The sequence below is a fragment of the Haliotis rufescens genome, unplaced genomic scaffold, assembly GCF_023055435.1.
Source record: "Haliotis rufescens isolate VD_foot unplaced genomic scaffold, xgHalRufe1.0.p SCAF_1, whole genome shotgun sequence".
NCBI lineage: Eukaryota > Metazoa > Mollusca > Gastropoda > Lepetellida > Haliotidae > Haliotis > Haliotis rufescens.
Window position 1 is genome coordinate 55,358,339 of NW_025963779.1, and position 26,588 is coordinate 55,384,926.

General features: G+C 39.3%; 1 protein-coding gene across 1 annotated transcript; it reads left to right on the top strand.

Annotated features, from left to right (window-relative positions):
- Positions 1–3,967: 3,967 nt before the first annotated feature.
- LOC124131535 (retinal homeobox protein Rx1-like) lies at positions 3,968–26,228 on the top strand. Its single transcript, XM_046494844.2, has 3 exons — positions 3,968–4,829; positions 20,293–20,528; positions 24,891–26,228. The coding sequence occupies exons 1-3, from the start codon at positions 4,670–4,672 to the stop codon at positions 25,344–25,346; spliced, it is 852 nt and encodes a 283-aa protein (XP_046350800.1). The 5' UTR covers positions 3,968–4,669; the 3' UTR covers positions 25,347–26,228.
- The last annotated feature ends 360 nt before the right edge of the window (positions 26,229–26,588 follow it).

The following is a 26,588-nucleotide window of genomic DNA, read 5'->3' on the forward strand; positions in this document are numbered from 1 at the left end:
GTTTTTCTTCATATAGTGTGACCTTGCTATCTCGAATTTGCCGAAACATGTTTTTCTTCATATAGTGTGACCTTGCTATCTCGAATTTGCCGAAACATGTTATTCTTCATATAGCGTGACCTTGCTGTCTCGAATTTGCTGAAACATGTTAATCTTCATATAGTGTGACCTTGCTATCTCGAATTTGCCGAAACATGTTATTCTTCGTATAGTGTGACCTTGCTGTCTCGAATTTGCCGAAACATGTTATTCTTCATATCAAAAGCCTGTTTATGTACATGCCCTGTTTATCTGTTTCTTAAAAGGATAAAATAATCACCAAATTGTGTGTAGTGAATATATGATCAATATTAGGATATTAGTATGTAGTGCGTATATTTTCAAGATTGACCAATAACTGACAAGTATGTTAAAGAGATATTATCAAGATAAAACATTAATGATTAGTGACTGCTTATGCTATCTTCATAAAACAGTTACGAACAAGCATAAAAACGGATAATAACTAGATAAAACATTCACAGACCGGTATTAAACATTTATTAACTAGTGTAGAAATGTTGATATTGACAAGTTAACAAATCAAGAGACTCGTAGAGAAGTGCTGTAGTGACAGCATTAACTATATACTGACTGGTATATAAGTACCTTGACAAATATATTAATTCGGATGCCTTCAATCAAATTTTACCAGCTAATGTGACACACATACAAGTAAAATTCCATTACATTTGATTCAGAGGCAAAATCGAAGAGCTGATGAAGATGCACTATCGTTACTTGAGGAAACCGAGGGGCAATAGAAAGTAAACCGAGTGTGGGTTTTATGTAATTGAAAATTGAAAGAACTAGATTAACATAACATGATTAAATTAGATCATGTCTATGTAACATCACTCATTGTTGCAGCAGTTTGTAAACGTTTTACTAGTGTAGAGATGCTGTGTAGAGATCAGTGGATTCATTGAAGACTGGGGTAAAATATAAGTTTAAACCACAGGAACTCTAACACGTTTTACATGTAAATTCGTGCCGAAATATATTTATTGATTTTCCAATTTAAGACGTTTAAGATAACCATTAGCAATTGTGTATTATGCAAATTTGTTTTTGATTTTTAAAACGTTTTAACGTTTTACATCAAAATATATTAAAAAATATAACTAATATAAAATATGACTAAGCAGTTCAAATTTTGGATATGTTATCACTAACTTAAGATATTTATTTTGCTCCTCGGTTTATGTCAGTATTATGTCGAAGTTCGACGTTCTAGTTCATAAAAAGGACGATATATTGAATTGAAGTCATATAAATCTTTTTAAAGAGTTCATTCTGGAAAATGCTGTGGCCTTGATCAGTTAGGAATATATTATGATTCCTATTCTACATAAAGTAAACATTTTTCATCATGAAATACAAGAATACCATTACATGAAGTCCTTAAAATTAATCTGATACATGTTCAGAGATATTTGCATAAAGTAACAGAGTTTGAAAGTTTTGCTATTTATCGGAGCTCTTGTGAAGCTTATTGCCATTATGTGAAGGCGATACAGGCTCGAACAGTTGGTGCATTATGTAAATATTCTACATACACGTGATTAGCTTAATCGTTATTCCACACATTTCGATAATTTATATTAATTTCTTAATGTTAATTAAAATAATATGTTTTTTTTTCACTAATAATTCATTTATCATAACCGTTGATTACCTTCCTGGAAAATATTTATATAATTTGGTTAGTTCTGACCTGAAACATTGTGGCGCGTTATGTACTAGTATATCCCATAGTATTTCTGTCTGGTATATACACGCATCTCATGCAGGTATATCTGACAATGCTTTGTACTTCTATATTTGCAAACTACACGGGATTTAACACGCTTAAAGCATAACGTACAAACGATGTCTCAAGAATATTCAATTGTCATTATAGTGATTATTGAAATTTAATTTGGGCGTTAACTGTGTCACCAAGATGTGTTAAGGCGTGTATATGCTTGATGCTTGACTACATTTTGTCGAATGAATACAATTTAAAAATAAAGAAAAATAAATTTTTACGAGTTGCCTTGACGCTTTGTGTTAATGTGTATGACACCATCGTGATAAAACCGAGTATGTGATTGCGTCGTTAGGGATGTGATGATTTGTGTTTAAAGTGTATGGTGTCATTCTGAATGAGTGAGTGAGTGAGTGAGTGAGTGGGTGAGTGAATGAATGCCTCACGGTAACACAACTAGTTTTACCGGGATCTATTACTATTTCTTTTCCAATGACATTAAACTGTGATAAATAAGTCTATTCAATGTTGTCTTTGAAAACATCTTAGGAATGTCCATGGCACCGAATTAGGTTTTCCAGTGGAGCAGAGACCGTGTTTCTCGTGAAGAAAGGGTGCTCGTAAAAGAACGCTGGGAGGGCCTTTTTATCGTTTTGACAGCGAATTAGTGAATAGTGTGAATAGAGATCCTCCTGAGTGGAAATTACACAGATGTTTGATTGAATCCTGTACGCGAACATTGTCACGTTGATATTATTCATTAGACCAGGCAGGAAGGCCGCAACACATGACGTGATTTGATAAAGTAGCCTTCAACTTCGATCTATTGCCACTTGGAAAATGCATCGAGTGTATGTGGCCAAGTCGTACCACAACCATCGGGTTAATGTTTAAAGGCATCACTGTCATTATTGTTGAAAGTATTTATTTATTTTATATATTTGTGCAGCGTTCGTTCGACCGTGTGTTCGTTCGTTCGTTCTATTCCTTCCTTCCTTCCTTCATTCCACCCGTGAAAATCAGGGTTAGAATAGGTCTTCAAGGACCATGCTTGTCGTAAGAGGCTTCTAACGGGATCGGGTGGTCAGGCTCGGTAACTTGGTTGATGCATGTCATCGTATCCCAATTGCTCATGATGTCAATCACTGGATTGTCTGGTCCAGACTCGATTATTTACAGACCGTCGTCATGAAACTGGAATATTGCTGAGCCCGGCGTTAAATAACAGACAAACAAAGCAAACAAATTCATTCATTCGTTCATTCATTCATTCATTCATTCACGACAATGTGCCACTACACTGTAATAACAATATATATTTAATAGAAACTACATTTTTATTAACCTTGTCTCATGACACACGATTTCCACTCGTGACTGTATCAGCTGTAACAATATTCAACATAGGCTATTCGATAAGATTAAACGATCAGCATCCAAGTCTCAAATACAAAATGTAACCACGCTTTGTCATATGATATCTGCCTTAAAGATGCTATAAGCATGATGCCTACACCATAGCCTACAATTTAGACCAAGGTTGAATACAACAATAATGACAAAACAATTCCAAATGTTAGGTCAAATGTTACATTGGCTTCGGTATACATTTATTAAAAACAAACATCCATGGTGATACGTTATCAATTCTCAGCGTTCATACCATGTCTAATTTATCTGTCCTGAGATTTAAACGATTATGGATAATTCAACCGTTGACGGCAAATAATCGGAAACGTATGATTGTTTTGTCTCACCATTCTCTTTGAATGTTTAGTTTTTTAAAGAATGTGAATTATCAGGGACAGAGGCAGCACAATAACAGAGCGATGCACCTGGCAGGATCCTGATAGTCAGACGTTTGCCAATCATTTCAAGTTTCGTCGGGATGGAGGCTAACGTCAAAGAACGTGCTCCAATTATCTGACGCCATTTTGCTGGCGTTTGAAAGAGTACTGTTTCGCCCGTCCAATTTATTCACATTTTTGTGTCCTCAACTTTAAAAAGTCCACGCGTGTTCGTGCAATAATAAGCAGGGTGATCTTAATCTAATTTTAGCCGCGACAAGTTGGTTTCCGGGTGACGTTAGTTGTCACGTTAACGCCGTTCTCCACGTCACAGCTCGCGCGCCGCACGCAGACTGCAGCGCCCTCTAGTATCCTGCTATTGTACCTCTGTCACGGTCGTAGTGATGATGTTGTCGGCTATGTAGCTGCAGGCTGACGTGTTTGTGGTAGATTACTCATTCGTGTTTGCATGTTGAGAGCCAAGATACTCGAGCTGAATCGGGATTGGTTCCTCCACAGCTTATTTATCCGCAATTAATTTCCTGGGCCCCGCCCATCTTGTTACCAACGACGCGTATTGTCAGCGAGTGTTCATGCCTCTCCACGGGGTAGGGAAGCCCTCGGGTAAAACCACTGTCATCGCTCCTGACGAGCTCTAAGGATTAGCTTAAACTCATTTGAAATATTAACAATGAAGGGTTAGGTTACTTTATGAAGCCAACAGTAGGACTGTATCAGTCTCGGACAGTGCATTAGGCCCTGACAGTGTTGGAGATAGCGACTCACTGCTGTTCAGGTTTCAGGTGAAGAGGTACAACCGCTACCTGTGCCGTGCTCGTAGAGGACTAATTTAGTTAGCATTTAGACTAGCGAGGTGGTTGACAAGATCGTGTTGAAGTCCGACTGGGAACTCCGATATGAAACAGTTTCTAACTTTTACAGCTATTATATGAATTGTTTAAAGACACACATTGATCTATTCACCAACGTTTGAGCTTCTTCAAGAAGGAAGACGTAGCATTAGGTAACAGACTTGTTAAGGATATATGATTTCAAGTCTTTACTGGAAGTGAGATTCGAACCCGGACTATCAATGAGTGCCACGACGAGAAGTTTCCACAGCATCGATGCCTTGCTTGGCTTGCGGGGTAGCGAGGGTGGACACCCCTTCCCCAGCCATACCCAAGACATGCTGAGGGGGTTCGCCGATGCTGGGTTGGTAACAGAGAGGATTTCCGAAGAGAAGAAATCAGGTATAGATTTTATGAAGATCAGAATCGCGTCAGTATTAAATATATAAAATTATATAAAATTATTAATATTAAACATTGTTTAACGTTCATAAATAATTAGTAAAAAATGTCATCTTTTAAATTTTATCACTTTTCAAATTGACAATATAAAGTAATTGATAATGCACTGTATATTCTATGTCATCTTTGAAACTGAAGTATTAATGATATAACATGAGATTTCTTTATAGAATCAATGAGAATTTTAAGGTCCTTTGATACGCTTGTTTTTTTCCTGTTTGTCTTTTGTCAACAAAGTACGTGTTCATATCTGTTGCCCTATTTATATTTTACCCTTAAGTACACTGTAATTGGTAAACAATGAATTATAGCTTTCTCTTATAATTATATTGCTTAATGGTTGCTGAAAAACATCAATTCATTAGAACTCGTTCGTACAAAATACCAACAAATTAAAATACAATCGTATTAGCAAATATATATTAAATCAGTGGCACACGCATCATTTCATTTTAATTATCAAACACGTCAATGGTTATGAGTCATATTTAGTTTATTTATGAAGCCATATTCATAACGATAATTGAATCAATTTGGAACCCGATACCCCCTCGTGTAAGCTGATCCCATATAAACCCACACGAATACGTATCTCTTGACAACCTTAAACTATATACAAATTGAAAGAACATTCCGAACTCCCTGAGATAACAATCTAAATGACCACTTTATCTATCACTATATATCTGTGTATTGTGGCGCTAGTCCCATGTAATCTCCCTAATCCCAAATTGTCTGATGTTGAAATTTTCACAATGATATTATCGTGTCAGTAGGGACAATTGCCGTCTCCTCCTAATTTGTCTTTCTATGTATACACGCAGGTGTAGTTATCAATATATAAATAATATAAAATATGCATTATATTATTGTATACTGAAATAACGTGCTTGTCGTGCGTTGTCCAATTATCAATAATTGTAGATTAGACAACAATGTGTTTTTTGAAACTCCTCACAATTATTCAAATTTTTGTATATTTGAATTTTTTTAGCATAATTCCCATGGCATGTACTTACTTGTCATAACTTAACAATACCAGTATTCACATGAACTTGAATACCATTTAAGGACATGTTAAATTTAATGCAATATTAATAAAAGGTTTCATTTAGTAAATGGAGCAAAATCAGTGATAAAATATCCGTTGATATATTGGTACAACAACCCAAGGCATAGTCTCCCACGTGTGAATGTGGTTAAACTGAGATACATCTTGTGAAGATGAATTTTTTTGTGAAACGATATATTTGTAGTACGCGGTATTTACATCCTCTCTCACTCCTCGTGCATCACAGATTTATAGATTGACGATCACGTGATCCCATCTCTGATCAGGAACATATTGATTACTTTCTATTTGTGTAATTGATCCTGTCACTCAAGGCATTCAATCTCTGCGTGCGCACCCACAACCTAGAACCTATCACTTTACAGCGTCTCTCCTCTCAAGCGAGAACATGTACAATTGCTCTATGCAATTAAACAAAATGTGTTTTTAATCGTTTTATGAAGAATCTGCGTTGCAAATTCATGGTGATGAATCACTAATTTCCAAAATCACGTTCTGATTTGAGACTGTGGTCTCAGGGGGGACGGAACAACGGAACATTGTTACCACCCCACCCCCGCCCCCACCCCTAGAGAAGGTTAATGTGTCGTCTTACATGCAATAAAAAATCATTTCAGCTCGCAATAAAACACAACCAACGTAACACCCAATTTACCATTGTCCCCCCCTGCTCTGATCATATCACGAGAAACACCATTTTATCTGTATTTCTTCATATATTCTCATGTAAAAGATATAGATCTCGTGTATAAACTTAAGACTGAATTGATACAAATCACGCACCATTTAATAATAGTCACACCTGTGAAAACAATATAGCTTATTATTTTTAAATTAGTACATGCCCCCCCCCCCCCCCCCCCCCAAAAAAAAAAAAGAGGAAGAAAAAAATAATAAATTAAAAAATAGAAGAAAAGATAAAGGAAAACTAAAATAGAAAAAATAAAAAATAGTACACATTACCCTCCTGATTATATCATATCATTTTCATCGATCGACGCTGGTGAGATGAAATTGTTTTCCATTCTAGTTATAACTAGTGGGATGCTTGCCCTGGTGATATACTGTTGTACATTGATCATTGTAAACGATATTAAAGTCATGTAATACACACCCAGCAGAGTGTCTAGCCTTTGATGTAACGTTAAAGAGGCGATATTTAACTGCATTTAGCTTTCCTAAAGTTTTATTACAAATATTGATTTAATTTACTGTGGAACTCAGAAAAACAAAAAAACACCAGGTAATTGTGCGTAAATCAATACCTCAACGAAACATATTTAAAATAAATATAGCATAACGGAATGTCAAGTGTAAATCTTTCTTTAAGATAAAAATCGGGCTTTACCCCATTTAACAACAAATCTTAAAGACAGTGGTGTAATTTTTCTACTTTGTATTTATTTGAGATATTTGCATTGTACGAGCATAAAAAATAAATATTTTGAAAATCCGGCACGTTTATAATAATTTGTACCCCGAACATATATTTTCAGAATATACACTATCAACATGCTCGGTGAAATTGTGGTTTATTTACAACCGTGAACGAACATCTTTATAAATGTTAATTTTTCGAAAATTCATCTGTGCAGTAACGTAAATTTTGGACGGTTGACAACGTGATTAAAATAGTCTGGATTCATAAGTCATGGGGTTTAATTGTTTTGTTAGGATAGTGGGTCAGTTCTTGAAAATATATATATCTATATCAAACAAACTTAAAATGAGAAAATACTTCATATTATTAATTTTATATTCTTTCTACTCAAAATATAATAATACAATTAATATTCATAATTAAAATTCCTTCATAAAGTAAGATTAGTATGACAACATGTATTGGCTTTGCACAAGGAGATGGCAATGGTTTCGACAATCATCGCTTAGGTTTTCGATGTTCTTTGTCATCGAATAATTCCGTGTCTAAATGAGCAAAATAAAACTAAAATATGGCATATAGCCACGTTTGACGTTGCATGTTGAGTACACTTGGGGCAGTTCAATGACAACGCCTGTTGTCATACACGTACTTGTCGTTTAACTGAGAGCAAGAACTCTTATTAACTACATGTATATTTGCCACTACATCGTATAAAGATACAACATATACATCTGCCACCACAACCACAACCATCACTACAGAACCCAACAACCGCTCCAAGCACAACCATCACGACTGCCAGCTATAGACCCACAACCACCACCACCACCACCACCACCACCACCACCACCACTACCACCAAAACCACCACTACCACCACTACAACAAACACCACCACCACACCACAATGCCCACAACTACCACTACCACCATAATCCCCACCTCCACCACCACCACTACCACCACCACCACCATCACCACCATCACCACAACCACCACCACCACCACACCACAATCCCCACAACCACCACTACCATCACCTACACCACTATCACCATAATCCCCACCACCACCACAATCACCACCACCACCATAATCACCACCACCTATACCACACCATAATCCCCACAACCACCACCACCACTACCACTACCACCGCCACTACCACCACAATCCCCACCATCACCACCACCACACCACAATCCGCACAACCACAACCACCACACCATAATCCCCACAACCACTACCACCACCACCACCACAATCCCCACTACCACCACAATCCCCACTACCACCGCCACTACCACCACAATCCCCACAACCACCACCACCACCACCACACCACAATCCCCACAACCATCACCTACACCACCACCACCACCTCCACAACCACTACCACAACCACCTCCACAACCACCACCACTACCACCACCACCACCACCACCAACACCACCAACATCAACACCAAAACAATCCCTACCATAATCTTCACCACCACCACCATCACCACCACAATCTCTACCATCATCACCTTCACCACCACTACAACCCCTATAAACACCACCCCAACCACCACCACCATCAACATCAAAACTACAAGCCCTACAACAATCTCCATCACCACCACCACCACTACAATCGCCCAAGCGTCTCTCATAACTTACCTCTTCTGGGGTTTTGATTAAAGATTGTGCATTGATTTGAGCATAAGTTGTATGGAGTTAAGCGCGGTACAAACAACGTCATTATTATTATTATCATTATTTGTATTTTATTATAATATTGCTAAAAGCGGCGTAAAACCATACCCACTCATTCATTCCCACACATCCCCATCACGACTACCACCTACTTACAACTAGTGCTACTACCGCCACCACTACGTCATCTACGAACGCTGCTTGGTGCTGTTGTTACTGACATCAACGTACTGTGTTTCTACTGTTATTCCCTCTGCTGTCAACACGCCTACAACTCCTACCTCTTCAGCTACTACTACTACTTCTACTACTTCTACAACTACTACTGCTACTACTACTACTACTACTAATGCTGCTGCTACTAGTGCTACTACTACTACGACTGCTGCTACTGCTACTACAACTACTACTACTACTACTACTATTGCTACTCATGATGTCAGTCACTGGATTGTCTGGTCCAGGCTCGATTATTTACAGAGAGTCGTCATTATTGCTGAGTGCGGCGCTGAACAACAAACAACAACTACTACTACTACTACTACTACTACTACTACTACTACTGCTGCTGTTACTGCTACTACTAACAACTACTACTGCTGCTACTGCTACTATTAACAACTACTACTACTACTTCAACTACTACTATTACTACTACAACTGATTACACATTTTTAATACATGTAAACATACAATTTTACCATAATCACTCTTAAAAACGATTTCAAATTCTACGCTCAATTCTTAAGGACACACATACGTTGTTCCCTCGACATAGAAACCAGGTCAACCGAACACAGAACCTTTCACAGAAAGTGGTAATTTTCACTGCCCTATATATTCTCAAACATGCAAAAAATGTCCCAAACGCCCGAAAACACGTTGTATATCTTTATCACCAGCCAAAATCCATCAATTTCTAAAGCTCACGGTAGACCAAACCCTGTGTCAGAGCCTGACACAGCCATTACCATGGCGCCTCGTATTGTCGTCCCATGCCAATTGTTATCACCTTCAGGTACACGCAACGCGATCACAAAACACGCTTTATTTGATTCTATTCACCATTTCTTCCAATTCCTCCCGATAACTCTCATTTTAGACGAGGGAGTATGTAATCTGTTCTGGCCTCGAGGTACCGCCCGGTCTTGCTGAAGCGCCCGCTCTCGCATCGCAGTTGATATGGCCTCGGGTTTTCCATAAGTGCCTAATCAGCTGGAAAATAGCATCGTATTTCTGTGTGAGCTTTAGATACTAGCGCCGCTATCTGTTATTAACCTATCAATTTGATACGGGATAAATAGATATAATAGTAATTCAGGTCGATCGGATATTAGACAATATTACAGTTATTTTACAAAGGAATTCATCGCCGTCATGACTATTTGTAACCTAACAAAAACAGCACTACATATACTTTAAAATATTATCTTTAGGTTTTAATTTGAAGCGGTATTATCAAGGTACTATAAAGATAGGATTGACTAATGAATTTCAAGTTCTATATTTTTATACAGATGTTAGTATCTGTATCGAACTTCGCATTAGAGGAACCCTGATAAGTCAATGTCAAGACTTCATTTAATTATAATTCAAGGAATTTAAAAAAACAATAAATGTTGATTGTTGGGTCTAAATTTAAAACTTTACTTTTACGTACAAGAATATACTTTATATCGTAAGAAAAAAACCGTCAAACTAAATTTAGTTTGACAATTTATTAAAATCGTTGTAGAATCGGGCTAAATCGAGTGATCCACGTCGATCGGGTTAGGTCCTTTATTCATGAATAAGGAAATGACCTCTGCCCTTGGTCTGCAGCAGATGTCGAATTTTCATCATGAGAGTTTGGTTAAAAGTGAAGGTTGAAAGGCCAGGCCCATTAACTCACAGCTCCTTAAGATGTGGGGAGCCTCGCCGGTCAGTTTCTCTGTCAGCTGGACATGGGGTTGAAGTGCTCCTTGACCATTAGATCGCGATCCAGTGTAAATGAAACACATGCTGGAACTCTGTGTGATTTGAGATCAATACCATTTTGATAAACATATTGTGATTACATTGAGAAATTCGCCATATGGTGCAACTATTGTTTGTGATTTCAAAATGGTAAGTCAGTTCAGAAGAGACCATTTACAGTTTATTTGCTGGAGATCTCTCGATTTACATACTAAGTGAAATTCATTGCCTTTAAATGGTGGGATGAAATAGCAGTACTTATTTCACAAATACTTTTGACAATTTCAATAGCATATTCATTGAGTATAAATGATTAGGGTTAAACTATATTTATTATACAATACGTGGTTTGGATGAAAGATGATAATACATTTGAGGAGCATTCACGCCAGTCCCTACTCTCTGTGCCTAGTGTTAGAACGGCGACTTTTGGAGGTCGGAGTTTCGCCAAAGTTGCCCCTGAGCTATGGAATAGGCTGCCATTGGATATCAGGAACATTGACAGTCCTACTTTGTTCCGATCAAGACTCAAAACCCATCTTTTCACCAAATCTTTCTTAGAGTATTGAGGCTTTGTGTTTTCCTAGCTGTGTAATGTCTCTTTTTTAGTGTACACTCAAATGGAGCGCTTTTGAGCAGTTCTTCGAACTGGATACCAGCGCTTTATAAATATGTAGTTAGTTATTATACATCAGGTTATAGTTTGCAGTGTATTTCAGAAGTGACGTAGAATCCCACCTACCCCCATACACAAACTACATGATAATAATTTTCTTAAATAGAACATGACTTGTATTATCTCGTATTCGGTGGAACATTATTTTGTATGTTTGTTGAACAACCCTTTTGAAAATAACATATGACAAATTACAAATTAAGAACAACCGTTGCCACCAACATACAGTGTAGAGTCGTGCCTTGGTTACATAGCAACGCATTGCATTAAATACTCGCTCTAATTTACTGCTTTCTATTTAAATATTATTTGATTTCATAAAGGTCATTGGTCATTCTCATGTTAACACATTTATAAATATAAGTATGCATTTAGCAACTAACTCTCTTGAGTCACGACATTAATTTAAAGACGCGATGTGTGAAATATTAAATGTGTAGATAGGTGACATGTTTTCAAATATAGATCTGAATAGAGAATCATATTAACACTATCTTGGTAACACGTTCTCTGGTAATGAATCATATATCAGACACGATATACAAAAACTAACAATAGCACAAAAATATAGATAATAAATAAACCATTAGTTTTGTTATCACTATGCGTACAAAAACATAAAAATCACCGATTCAAGCATAAAAATTATGTGTAGTAGATCATTTGTCAATAACGTTACAAAGCATCTAAAATTACATTTTCATTATGTAAACAGAAAAAAACAACTTCATAAATCTTTTCTTTTTTTAAAACAGATGTTGCATTTTCTCCAAGGGCCTCTTTAGTACTGCATTTCCTTAATATGTGGGGGCGAGCTACGCGACAGCGCGGGAGACATACCTTCTCACTAATTATAAGGGTACCTGGTCTATTTAATTCAAATGATTTGATTTTGTCATACACTGTTGACTAGCAAGATGTTATGAATGGATGAATCAATTTTTAGATTTTCAATTTGATTTTCTATTCACTGGCATTAAGTTCCTAATTGTCGTGAAGGACAAAACCCAGGAACTGCAAACCACGTGGGGTCATGCACAGATGCAGAAAACCGCGCCTTTGTTACCCGGGGGCCCGGCATAACACCCAGCAGCCGAGACAACACCAGTAAAAGCCGTGTATTTATGCAATTTGTGGAAATGAATTATTATTAACATGTTATGCGCGTAGTACATTTTAAACAATAATGTTAAATAGCCTTTTTTGAATTCATTTGAATTTTATGACCTTTCAGTGTGATGACTACTTATATGCATCGTATTATGATACATTGAACGAATAAATAACTGCGACAAGAAATAATTCCATAATCATAAGAAATCATTACTAAAAGCAGAGTCCATTGTACGATTCCGACTATATCATGAGCATTGATTTATGAATAACTATCAAAAAGTGATGTTACCAAGTGTTCGCGAAAAGGTGAGCGTATCTCGCCCCACCGGTGGCACCCGTCACAAACACTCGCAAAGGCAAGTCAATTGTTCACCTGAAAAACACGGGAACTTATGGTAAAACATGTTTTCAAATCACGGGCTTATTAATGTCATGCCAATGTCATCAATGACGTCATAATTGGTTTACAAGAAGAGATTACAGTAATACAACGTTTTATTGCAAGTGTTTGTTCCAAGCCCAGACAGGCTGCTTTATACAATATCAGTCAACATAAGATGATATCAATATTCTTGGGGCTTTTCTTAATTAACCTTAGCAATACAATTACAACAATTAACGACCCAATGGTTTAATTAAATTATACATCCAATAGCGCGGAAATATCGGTAAATGCCAAGAGAAATTTGAAGTCTAAATTATGTCTTCAGACAAGAAAATATGTTACATGGTTAGTTGCGATTTCTTCTAACAAAATTACACGTTATTGTCCGTGTCCTTTTGTGCGAGATATCATATTATTGGCAGTGGGCCTCGCTTCACACAAAGAGATAATAACGCTCATTAAACGGAGGCAGAGGGCCAAGGTTTCAATGGCCACTTACACCGGACAATGGCGTTATTTGCTCGCTTGCTCACTCTGCTACTGCTTCAACTAGATAAGGACGTAACGAATGACCCTCTCCCCCACCCCACTCTTTGTCCTAATCGGGGCTATAGCATTAGAACAATGGATCAGCCGCTTTGCCCGGGGCTAGCCGTTGTGCTGATTCGGATCAGCCATCGCGACGTCATAGTCAACACTGCAGGATGACAAGTCTTGTTTGTCCATTGGAACGGTGTCCTCCTCCGATAGCTTTGTTTCAGTCTTGGTAAAAGTGTCCTAAAAAGACACATAAGGGTTTTGTCAGTAAATTGTATGGTTAGTTATCGCGATGGCACATGCAGAGGCGAGATAGCATTAAAATGTTTTCATTTCTTAATGTTCTCTGTTCAGAATTATCGATTTGTGTGTGTTTTCCAATATTTCATAACAAGGCGGCATTAAGGGTTGTATTACCCAGGACGTGCTTTCTACCTTTTCAATCGGGAACCGGTTCTTATATTGTAACGGTGGAACTTAAAAGGCGCTAAAATTAGGCAGTGGTGATACAGATTAGGTTAAAAAATATCAGCGGTGCAGTTAGTTTATGTTTGCGTAAGGAGATTTGTGTTTCCTACACCCACTCACCGAATTACAGTAATACATTTGAGCTTTGTAACAACAACGCAAACCGTCCTTCTGAAGAACATTCTGAAGGACAGAGGTGACGCGGGCATCGAAAGTGAGTACGTGAGTGAGTGAGTGGAGTTCACACTAGTTTCATTAACATTGTAGCCCTTCACAATGGACAAACAGAATGATGTCTCCACTACAACCCAGATAAATATTCTCAAAATACTCCTAAAAAAGAGACGTGCAAATATATACGTAAAATATTTACCACCGTAGCTGAACACGAGTCTTCTACTGCCACGCGAACGTACTATCCACTAAGCTACCCGTAAGAGGTGAGCAGTGTATTATGGGATATGCTGACTAGGGAATGGATGCCACTGTCAGGTAGGTAGCAGATATGTCGCATCGGCCTGCAGACTATCGAGTTTGTCTGGAATGTTAGGTCAAGAAGACATGAGCAACAATCTACGTCATAGGGGTACGGTGCCACGCAGTGTCATGTCAGTGAGCCTGACCATCCGATCCCCAGTCGGGTCAAACGACAAACATAACATATTTGAAGAGCCCTCTAAATTCACCATTTCTGATTTTTAAAATCACGAAAGGCGTCAAGACGGGTTGCATCAAAAAGTGCAACTTCGGAATGAAAATAATTATAAAATGCGGAGCCGGAACTGGATTTAGCATGTAGAAAATGAAGCGCAAATAGGGTGATGAATTCGGAATAGGTGTTTATAATTCAGGCCGGGGTAAAAAAAATGAGGATGTATAAGTTGTTAAAAAGTGTATTTGGAATATGGATGTGTTTTGGGTTATTCGAGCAGGTACGGTAGACATTTATCGAAAGGGGTTTAATGTGTGATAAGAAGGTTAAGATGTCTTATGACCAGGGACTGTGTGGGTTTGGCATATTGGATGGTTGGAATGTGGTGGGGTTGGGGTTGGGGTTGGGGTTGGGGGAGTGGTGTGTGTCTGTGTGTGTGTGTGTGTGTGTGTGTGATAACAAGGTATACCAGAGGTAGTGGTAAGTGGACTGAACTCACAAGGCGTGGCTCACCCCACACCAATCAATGATTTGTAATGCTATAATGACAGGGGCTGTATATTCACAATAACAATAACCCGTGTGACGTAGTCGGGTCGGATTACCGAGTGGCGAGATAAAGCCCTCCACCAGCATGGAATCCCACCGACCACGGGAGCTCGCCCATAGCAGATGGTCCCGCGATCAAACTGACGACACCACCAATATTAAAAAATGAAAATTGTTCCGAGGGTCTTGTCAGTTGGACAAACCCCCTTAATTACCCCAATTTCAACTAGACTGTCATCTCTGTAGTTCGCATTTGAGCAAATAATATGTTTTCTGGTTGTGACGGGAGAGAGCCGGAGGCCATGAGAACCGCGTCGCTCTGACGGTATCTTGACAGACCGTATTATGCTTCGCTTAGATACTCCATCGACTAATTTGTAAACCCTTCGACTCGTTACAACAATTAGCGAGGCCTCCGCTCTGATGTCCATGGTGTTAAAACCGATGCAATCTATAATAATTTTGATATGTAGAAATATTGAAGCGAGGCATTTGGGCTTGAAAAGATGGGTGGAAACCCCGACAGATTCTAAACGTAGTCGTCAGTTCGCTTTTGTCCGCATCTTAATTAAATTAGATGAAAATAAATAATAGAGCAAACGCGAATTTCATGCATAGGTAACTCTGAAAAGCTGTTATCATGTTGGGGGAGCTAAAAACTACAATGGCTGATTCAGCGCCTGGGGGATCCCAGCGGGACGCAAGCTTGTAGAGCGGGGGGCGGGGCGAGCGTCCGCACAGGGGCTCATGTTACGGTGAACAGGTACCGCCACATTAGGACCTGTCTGTAATCAAATAGATGCTACTCACTCACCCTGCTCGACTATTTTCCAACGTACATAGACGGTAGCCGGAAAGAGCCCCTCAACAAGCGTGGTAACCACTATTCAGTGCGGTTGTCGAATATATAAAACACTTGGAATAGAGAGAAAGAGAGAGGTGTTATTGACGGTAACCACCCTCCAATCGATGTTATTATCGATAACAATCCTAAAGAGGTGTTTTGGCGGTAGCCATCCTTCCGATGTGCTATTGGCAGTAGCTATCCTTCCGATATGCTGTTGGCGGTAGCTATCCTTCCGATATGCTGTTGGTGGTAGCTATCCTTCCGATATGCTGTGGCGGTAGCCATTTTTCCGATATGTTATTGTGGATAACCATCCTTCCGATATGTTATTGTGGATAACCATCCTTCCGATATGTTATTGTGGATAACCATCCTTCCGATATGTTATTGTGGATAACCATCCTTCCGATATGTTTTTGTGGATAACCATCCTTCCGATATGTTATTGTGGATAACTATCCTTCCGATATGTTATTGTGGATAAGCATCCTTCCGATATGTTATTGTGGATAACTATCCTTCCGATATGTTATTGTTGTTAACCATCCTTCCGATATGTTATTGTGGATAAGCATCCTTCCGATATGTTATTGTGGATAACTATCCTTCCGATATGTTATTGTTGTTAACCATCCTTCCGATATGTTATTGTGGATAACCATCCTTCCGATATGTTATTGTGGATAACCATCCTTCCGATATGCTGTGGCGGTAGCCATTCTTCCGATATGCTATTGTTGTTAACTATCCTTCCGATATGTTATTGTGGATAACCATCCTTCCGATATGTTATTGTGGATAACCATCCTTCCGATATGCTGTGGCGGTAGCCATTCTTCCGATATGCTATTGTTGTTAACCATCCTTCCGATATGTTATTGTGGATAACCATCCTTCCGATATGTTATTGTGGATAACCATCCTTCCGATATGTTATTGTTGTTAACTATTCTTCCGATATGTTATTGTGGATAACCATCCTTCCGATATGTTATTGTGGATAACCATCCTTCCGATATGTTATTGTTGTTAACTATTCTTCCGATATGTTATTGTGGATAACCATCCTTCCGATATGTTATTGTTGTTAACTATTCTTCCGATATGTTATTGTGGATAACCATCCTTCCTATTTGTTATTATCGATAACCTCCTTTCATTTTGTCCTTATCGACAACTGTCCTTCCGATATTTTATTGTTTTTAACCATCCTTCCGATATGCTGTTGGCGGTAATCATCTCCAATTGAAACAGGTAAACGAGCGCTATGATCTGAGACAATAAATTATGTAATTTATGTTCATTTGTTGTTTAACGCTGTCCTCAGCAATATTCCAACTATATGACGCTGGCCTGTAATCAATCAAGTCTGAAGCAGACAATTAATGATTGATCTTGTGAGCAAAAATCCACAACGTCGGGATACGCCGACACGCCTATACGCATTCGTGACCAACTCGTGTTATTCCGGGACAAGCCAAATAGCGACTCGTGCCCCTCTCGTGGCCATTTTTGCGACCGGGTTCCGTCTTAGCGCAAACGCGCATACCTAAAACAATTGTCAACTCGTTGCGTAATGGTTCACACATTTTCCCCATATATTATATATATTTCAGATGCAATTTAAAGCACATCGGGACGTGCGGAATTATACAGTATGATTGAACGCATTTAACTGTTTCTTTGGTAAATTTTTAGATGCAAGACATAAGTGAATTCAAAACTTATTCCTGAGGGATTCTTTGACGAAGAACTTGAAATCATACGCGCATTCTGATTGGTTTGTCGTATTTTCGCACATAACATTGATCGATAGGGGGACGAGTCATCTTGCAGGTTACGGAAAGGGGCGAGTGGTGACGAATGGCCTATACGCCGACACGCCATCAACTCGCAGAGTCTGACCACCCGATCCACAAAATCGCCTCTCACGACAAGCAATTCCCACTCCCATGAGTGCCGGATTTACATTGTAAATTATGTAATCCATCAATCTCATTAAAACCAGATCTAAGTTCTCGCTGCCGCTAAACAAAGCGATAGCGAGAACTTAGATCTGATTTTAATGACATTGTTGTAATCCATCAACTAAAGCAAGCGAATATGCTTATATAATGAAACCATTCTTTTATGAAAAAATCACCGTATAGACTCATACTCGAACTGTTCAACAAAGATGTTAAGAAAATGTCAAAATCTAATAAAGTTTTAATTATGTATTCTTGAATATTCAAATGTTAATATTGTTGTACCATTGTTGGTTTTTAATAGCGTTTAGCTGAGGTGAGGTGAAATGCGGTTTAACGTAGCTTTTATATTTATTGCACTTATATAGCTGCGTGCATGCGCGTGTATGTGTGTGTGGCTGCTTGTATTCGTCTTGACAAATGCAGATATGTAGTGCCAGCCCGCTGAGATACCATGCCGCAGTCTAACATGGCTATACCACTCAGACACAGTATACTGACTCCGACAGTCTTTGTTTTATGCTTACCAGGCAGGGTAACAACAAATACCATGTTTAAACGTCTTTTGCTATGACGCGGCAGGAGATCGAACCCCGACCATCAAAACTCCAGGCAGACACCCTGCTTGATATATTGAGCTACAATATATTTGCTTTTAGTTTATATCGACCTACACAAGCTAAGTGGTCGGGAAGAAAATCTAAACCATACAGTACAAGTGCAGCCTCATAAAATCTCAACTGCTGTGGGAAATTCTTCGTTCAATGATTAATCTTATAGACCTGTAGCCAGATCCCGTTAGAGTACAGTCGACGAACTGTGTTCTTTGAACGATGACAGCTGCCTTCATAATGTCAAGGTCATTGTCTTCTCTCTCCTGCCTCCGACTACAATCAAACTGCATTTGACTGGAAACCCTGTATTCCGGGCGATTATTTTGGGGAGGTTTACAATATGCAAAGGGACGTTACTCCGCAACCACGACTCGTTAATCCAGACGATTTCATTGGTGACGATACTGTCCGGATTAACGGGGCTCGAATGTGTAACTGAAGAACTGTATAATACATTGTGATAATTTATAATTAAAACCTGGGTTGGTGTGTGTTATGTTAGTTTTGTTTTGTTTTGTTTTGTTTGTTAGTTGTTTAACACCACACACAGCAATATTCCAGCTTTATGTCGGCAGTCTGTAAATATTCGAGTCTTGACAAGACAACCAAGTGATTGACATCATGAGCATCGATCCACGTAATTCGGACACGATGACATGCATCAACCAAGTCAGCGAGCCTGACCACCCGATCTCGTTAGTCGCCTCTTACGACAACCATGGTCACTTTTTACGGCAATCATGGGTTGCTGAAGTGTGTTATGTTAGCTTAGTCGGATGTTTTCGTTGAATACATGTGTATTAGATGTTAATATTACCCACAGTGGCACCGATAAAGCCGAAATTATTTTCGGTAATTCTCAGTGAGCAATATTATTTGTGTTCCATGCTCTTTGGCTGTTTGGCGCCAAATGATCAGTCTTATTCATTGTCTGCGAAGATGCTCACAGCAAAGTGACGTGATATCAATGCATTGTCGTAAATAATTTAGTATGTTTGTTGGTTTGCTGTTTAACGCCGCACTCAGTAATATTTCAGCTATATGACGGCGGTCTGAAAATAATCGAATCTAGACCAGACAATCCAGTGATTGACATCAAGAGCATCCATCTCAATTCGATGACATGCATCAACCAATCCCGATCCCGATCCCTTTAGTCGCCTCTGACGACAAGCATAGTCGCCTATTACGGCAAGCATAGTCGCCTTTTACGGCAAGCATAGTCGCCTGTTACGGCAAGCATGGGTTGCTGAAGACCTATTCCACCCCGGATCTTCAAGGATTATAATTTAGTATGACATTCATTGGTCATTACTTGATATTTGACGTCATTTGAGCTATTAAAATCATAAAACACACATTTTTCTTTCTTTCTTGATTTTACTGTTAATCCCTCGCAGAGTTTATCCGTAATTTCTCGTATTTCAAACATGTACATGCAGGTTATTCCATGTGCAATCTATGTTGTCTGTCCCCGTAGGAGAGGATATCTCGAGGTCTCGGCACAGTCAGAGTCACAGCGAAGGGGAGTCAGATGGCCAGTGCGGGGACGATGATGACGATTCTCCCAAAAAGAAACACCGTCGAAACCGGACTACTTTCACAACATACCAGCTGCACGAGCTCGAGCGCGCGTTCGAGAAGTCCCACTACCCGGATGTATACAGCAGAGAAGAGCTAGCCATCAAAATAAACCTCCCAGAGGTTCGAGTGCAGGTGAGTTGCGCATTGAGACACAACGCGAAACCGAAATCAAAACATCTCCAGATTCTTCTCATCTTTAATTACCTAATATGATCTAGTCGTCTTTTGTATTTCTTTTATCACGAACATGTGTTGTATTTGGGTATCTACAGTTCTTACCTTGCTAAAACACGTCTGTCATAAAATGGTGTACGTGTATTTAGGTATCTACAGTTCTTACCTTGCTAAAACACTTCTGTCATAAAATGGTGTACTGTATTTAGGAATCTACAGTTCTTACCTTGCTAAAACACTTCTGTCATAAAATGGTGTACGTGTATTTAGGTATCTACAGTTCTTACCTTGCTAAAACACTTCTGTCATAAAATGGTGTACGTGTATTTAGGTATCTACAGTTCTTACCTTGCTAAAACACTTCTGTCATAAAATGGTGTACGTGTATTTAGGTATCTACAGTTCTTACCTTGCTGAAACACTTCTGTCATAAAACTATGTACGTGTATTTAGGAATCTACAGTTCTTACCTTGCTAAAACACTTCTGTCAATAAAGCGACAAACCCTCTCCATATCCAATAGAAATCTCTGCATAAGCAAAGTCGATTGTACAATTCCGACTATATCATGATATGTGTTTATGAATCACTATCAAATAGTAATGATACCAGGTGTTCGATGACAAATGGTGTACGATCACAAATAACTTTCAGAATCCCTAAAACTTAAAGCTAATAGCGATGGCATATCATGTTGTAATATTATAGTCACATAATATGCCGAGAAAACACGCCGAAATTGACCAGTCTTCGAGAGCTATAACGGGCGGTTGGGTAGCTTAGTGGTTAAAGTGTTCGCTCGTCACGCCAAAGGCCATCGTTCGATTCCCCACATGGGTACAATGTGTGAAGCCCATTTCTGGTGTTCCCAGTCGTGATATTGCTGAAATATTGCTGAAAGCGGGTGGTCTAAGTCGTCTAAGGCGCCGCGATTCGCTGTGCAGAATTGCGTCCCTAGGGCACACCAGAAACCTATGATTGTGGGTTCGAATCCCTGTTCGCCCCGATTATGTTTCTTGGTTTGTCAGCACCATACTCGTGGGTTTCACCGAAGTGGTAAATGTCTGAGACCTGCATCACTTCGGGCTTTCCTCCCACATTAAGCTGACACGCCGTGATATGACTCGAATACTGTTAAAAGCGGCGTGAAACCCAACTCACCAACTCTCACTGTATCCGTTAGTGCATGTGTATCTAGTTTGCGAGCTGCCACAAACTATCTAGACTAACAGCTAGTCTCTGAAATGAACATATCGTACAGAAAAAAACAGTTGTTCAGTTATCTTAATTAAAATATAATAAAAGTGAGCCCAGTGACTCTTTTCATTTTCCTGATATAGACTTGCCAAACATTATATTAGACTTGCATGGGCTGTATTTGATATATATTTGTATCAGGGTCTGTAAGACAGACTACAAACTATCGTACGGAGTCAAATATTACTGAATCTCACTGGCTTACCTCCCTTCTCTATCGCAGGCTCCATTAAGCCGAAAAACGCTCTTTAATCAAGCGGAGAAGAGGGCCGAACTACTCCCGGACTCCTTGATTTAGTCAACTTTTGTTATAATCAAGTCATTATCAACTCATTACTCAATTTTCTCATCTGTCCAGAATTGTATTACTGTTATTCTTTGTCGGTGAAATGTGTAACGCCATTAGTTGTCGTAATTGTTGCTTTAAGTGTCGTCTCAAGCACGAGCTATGCGAATCAAATGGCTTAGAAATGAGCGTATCTGATTGGCTAATAAGCACATCTCACAATCAAATTAGCACCCTCTCGCGCTAAGAAGCCAACTGTCAACGACATCTTTAATGAGGAAGTGAAGCGAGCTAAAACCTCATCTCCATCACTTTTGTTGTGTGTCAATGCCGAAAACAAAGTAATTGGGGAAACGCAGCAAGTTTAATATCCCCCCAAAGCAGTGACCCGACCCTCGCTGGGGCGACCCTTACTCCGTACACAATTGAACGTTATCAAAGTGATCGTTGAGGGAAATGACCGGTCCCCGTAGGGAGCGTTTATTGTAGTCTGGTCACCGACGTGAAGACATTGTCCGAGTGGACAGATTGTCGTGGTCTGACCACTAAAACTGAGACAGGGAGACATTTCGTGAAAAGTTCACAACCTTGTCTGTCAAGACTATTGCTTAACCGTGATTTCACCAAAAACGAAGTCTGAAAATAGATGGTCAGTCAAAATACAATCAAAATCACTTAACCAAAATGTGTCTTCGCCATTTCTAACGGCCATTAACTGACAAATACACATACGCATTAAAACGTTACCTTCAGTATATATTTAACCATCCATCGAAGAAGCACCCTACCGTTTTTAAGAAACGTGACCAATTCAGACTAACATAGGGCTTACGTATTCGTCTTGCATTTGGCTGATTGCGGAAGTTGTGCCAGTAATTTGGCATGAAAAGTATTTGTGATCACTCGCTCTTTAATATTGCATCAAAATAGCTCTGCTGCTGCTTCCAACTATAGTTTGAATACTGTAAAATATCTACATGATATTCTCTAATGTAAAATTTTCCAAATTGATTCAAAATTTTGATATCAGTATCAGTAACATCAGAAGAAAATGAAATACATGATATAAGAAAGAAGAAATAACCAGATCTGAGGAATCAAGATAAAGTGTCTGATATTTGCTCCAGTATTAGCACGTAACATACGGTGGTCAGGGAAGCATCGTGGAAACAAACTGATCATGGCAAGGAATGATAAAAGGCCACGATAAACATATTTCATTAAGGTCAATGTTGTCTTGATGATATGTAGACCAACTGAAATACTATTGTTCTTCGCAACAATAATCCCCCTTTAACAGGAACAGTAACATATGTATGAATACAGCCGCTGTTTATATGAAAGGTGTAGAAACGGTAAATGTAAACATTTATTTATGTTGAATGGGCAACGATAACAAATCCCTAGTGTTTAGCAAACGTAATGGAGTTAAATGGTTTATGACAGATTTCTGTGCTACCATTCTTTACGAAATCAAATTTAGTCTCCCTTTGGCACGCTAACGAGGAACTGATAGGCTACAAATTTCCTCCTATTTAATTTGCCCCCTCAGGATAACGCCAGTTGGGATTCTTTCTTCTTGCGCTTTCATGTCGTGCGACAACTCAACTGAGTAATGCGTCTTGAAGCAAATTAATGCGCCAAATTGAATGGGCTGTTATTGAATTAATTAAAGCGCTCTTTAAGACTTTGTTATTAGCTGGGCATGGCGTCTCGGGCCGAAAGTTAAATGTCACATTAAAGCCAATTTGAAAGCCATGTTAATCTGGACACTGTTGAAGAGATTGGAGGACCATTTAGAAAACGTCGTACATTGCTTCTTAACACGGATTACACAGTTTACACGTGTGTGTAATGGCCGAATTAACCAATGAAAACTCGAGCTAATCAGTTATAGTTTGTACGAAAGGTCAGCAGACACAAGGCACGCACAAGTTGTCATGTCGACGTCTTTCACTGAACGTTGAAGAATGAATTTGATTTAACGCCGCTTTAAACAGTATCTCAGTACATCACGGCACGCCAGTTTAATGTTGGAAGAAAGTCCAAAGTGATGCAGCACGGGCATGGAGTAGACAAACCAAAGATTGCAATCAGGCCGAATCTTGGACTCAAACCCATGATTACAGGATCATGTCACATCAAAGGGTCGCAACTCTGCACAGCGGATTTAGAGGACACGTTAAAACAATATGCACAGGGCACGATGTGCGGTTCGCCTGAGTACAAAAGTCTGTCAGCGTTTGGACATAGATTCCTATGAAGCTGTCAATTTTATTTCTTCACCGCAAATCCCTGCCCCTCACTTGTAAACGAGACTTGATATACCGTGTATGGACACCGAGAAGAAGCTCCACACATTGTATCCATATGGGGAATCGAACGAGGGTATTTAACCCCCCGGGCCAAGGCTACCCTACAATACCAAAGCATTCAAGGACACTTTATGTGCATATAGATGATTTATCGTTAGGAGGAGATCATATTCAGAGCCTATCAGTAAGGTAATCTAATCTTTGAAACAAATATATCCAATACAGCCCATGCAAGTCTAGATTACTTCAGTTTCAGCAGAGACCATATAATATCTATTATATGGTCTCTGGTTTCAGAAAGAAGAGGGTCTCTTGGCTCCCTTTTAATTTCTGTCGTTAAGATAATAGAAAGAACAACTGTCTTTTCTGTAAACTATTTTCATTTCAGAGACTAGATGTTTGTCTATCGGTAGGGTCAATATGAACCTTTCAGTAAGGGAACTTATATTGTTTGCTTTTCAGGTCTGGTTTCAAAACAGGAGAGCAAAATGGCGTCGCCAGGAGAAACTTGAGGGCGGGAAGCTGACGGAAAGCTATTCTGGGCCACCAGTCACCAAACGCACGACCAACATGTTGACCTCCACCTTGCCACTTGACCCCTGGTTGACCCCACCGATAGCAAGCGCATGCGCTCTCGGTAATGGCGTCCATCAACCAATCACAACTTCTACGCAAGGTCTGACGTCATTAAGCCCAGTGTTCTCACAGACGCCGACGTCGTACCCGAGTTTCTTCTCTCCTGCATTTCAGTCCAACGCCATCACATCTAAACTACATACATTCTCGGGTGTGTTTAATCCCCTGACCGCCAAACTGGGGGACGCCGACCCCAGGAATTCCAGCATCGTGGCCCTGAGGATGAAGGCACGGGAGCATCTAGAGACAATTGAGAAGAAATATACAGGAGGAATGGTCTGAAGCCATCACCACATTCTGGTTTACGTGTTTTAACTCTGGACCCTATACACCGTGTCCCTTTCTATGGACATTATGTACTCCGTGTCCCTGTTGGTGGACTTTTATGGACATCACACATCGTCTTATTCATGGACATTATAGATACAGTGTCCCTGATCATGGACATAATATACACCTCACAGTGCTCAAGGACATTGTACACACATCGTTCCCTTCTTGGACTTCGTGCACACATTGTTCCTGCATTTTACACAATGTTCTTGTTCATGGTCACTTTACACAATGTTCTTGTTCATGGTCACTTTACACAGTGTCCGTGTCCAGGGACATTGTAAACTCATCGCCTCTTTATGGACTTAATACACACTACGTCCCTTTTCATGGACATAACATACCCCAAGTCCATTCATGGACATTACACACGCTGTCTTTGTTCATGGACATTGCGTAAAACATAACCATTCATGGACATTATACATACAACGTCCCTGTTTATGGACGTAAGACGCGAGGCATTGAACACAGAAAGCCGTGACATTTAATACACCATATTCCATTCATGGACATTAAATAACATATCCATGCTGATGGACATTATGTATATATTGTCAATGTGTTTTTCCTAACTGTGCAACACTGACCTGGTAAGAACATACTCTCATCTTGTATGCTGGTGTCAAGTTATTTTGTGATGTGCCTGTTTCATTATGTAAATACATTATCTTTATACTCTGGAAGGTTCCCGTGACAATGGCACATGCGGTTAGGACACCCAGTTATTATATTTCTTTTCAAGGTCCAAACTTTGCTTGAATGTTTGCTGGATTTATGCATTGTGGTGTAGTGATGGATGATGTATGCAATAAATATTAAACAAAACCTTAAGATGAGTCGAGTTTAAGTTGAAATAACAACAGCTATTTTCATGATGTATATACTACACATGCATTCATCGTCTTTGTTGTTTGTTTGTTGTTTAACGCCGCACTCAGCAATATTCCATCTATGACGGCGGACTAATTGACAAATTGACAAGACAATCCAGTGATCATGAGCATCGATCTGCACAATTGGGATACGAAGACATACATAGACCTAGTCAGCGAGCCTGACCACCCGATCCCGTTAGTCGCATCCAACGACAAGCACTAGTCCTGCACCATGACTGTGGGATATATTTATTTTATGAAAAAAATATATCTAGCAACACATACAAAAGCAAGTCTAGCCAGCTCTAGCAAC

Bases quoted from the DNA above. Each gene is read 5' to 3' on its own strand.
- LOC124131535 (XM_046494844.2), top strand. From the start codon at position 4,670: ATGAGTGCCACGACGAGAAGTTTCCACAGCATCGATGCCTTGCTTGGC. The intron at 4,830-20,292 runs GTATAGATTTTA...CTGTCCCCGTAG, and splicing joins TTCCGAAGAGAAGAAATCAG to GAGAGGATATCTCGAGGTCT. The intron at 20,529-24,890 runs GTGAGTTGCGCA...TTTGCTTTTCAG, and splicing joins TCCCAGAGGTTCGAGTGCAG to GTCTGGTTTCAAAACAGGAG.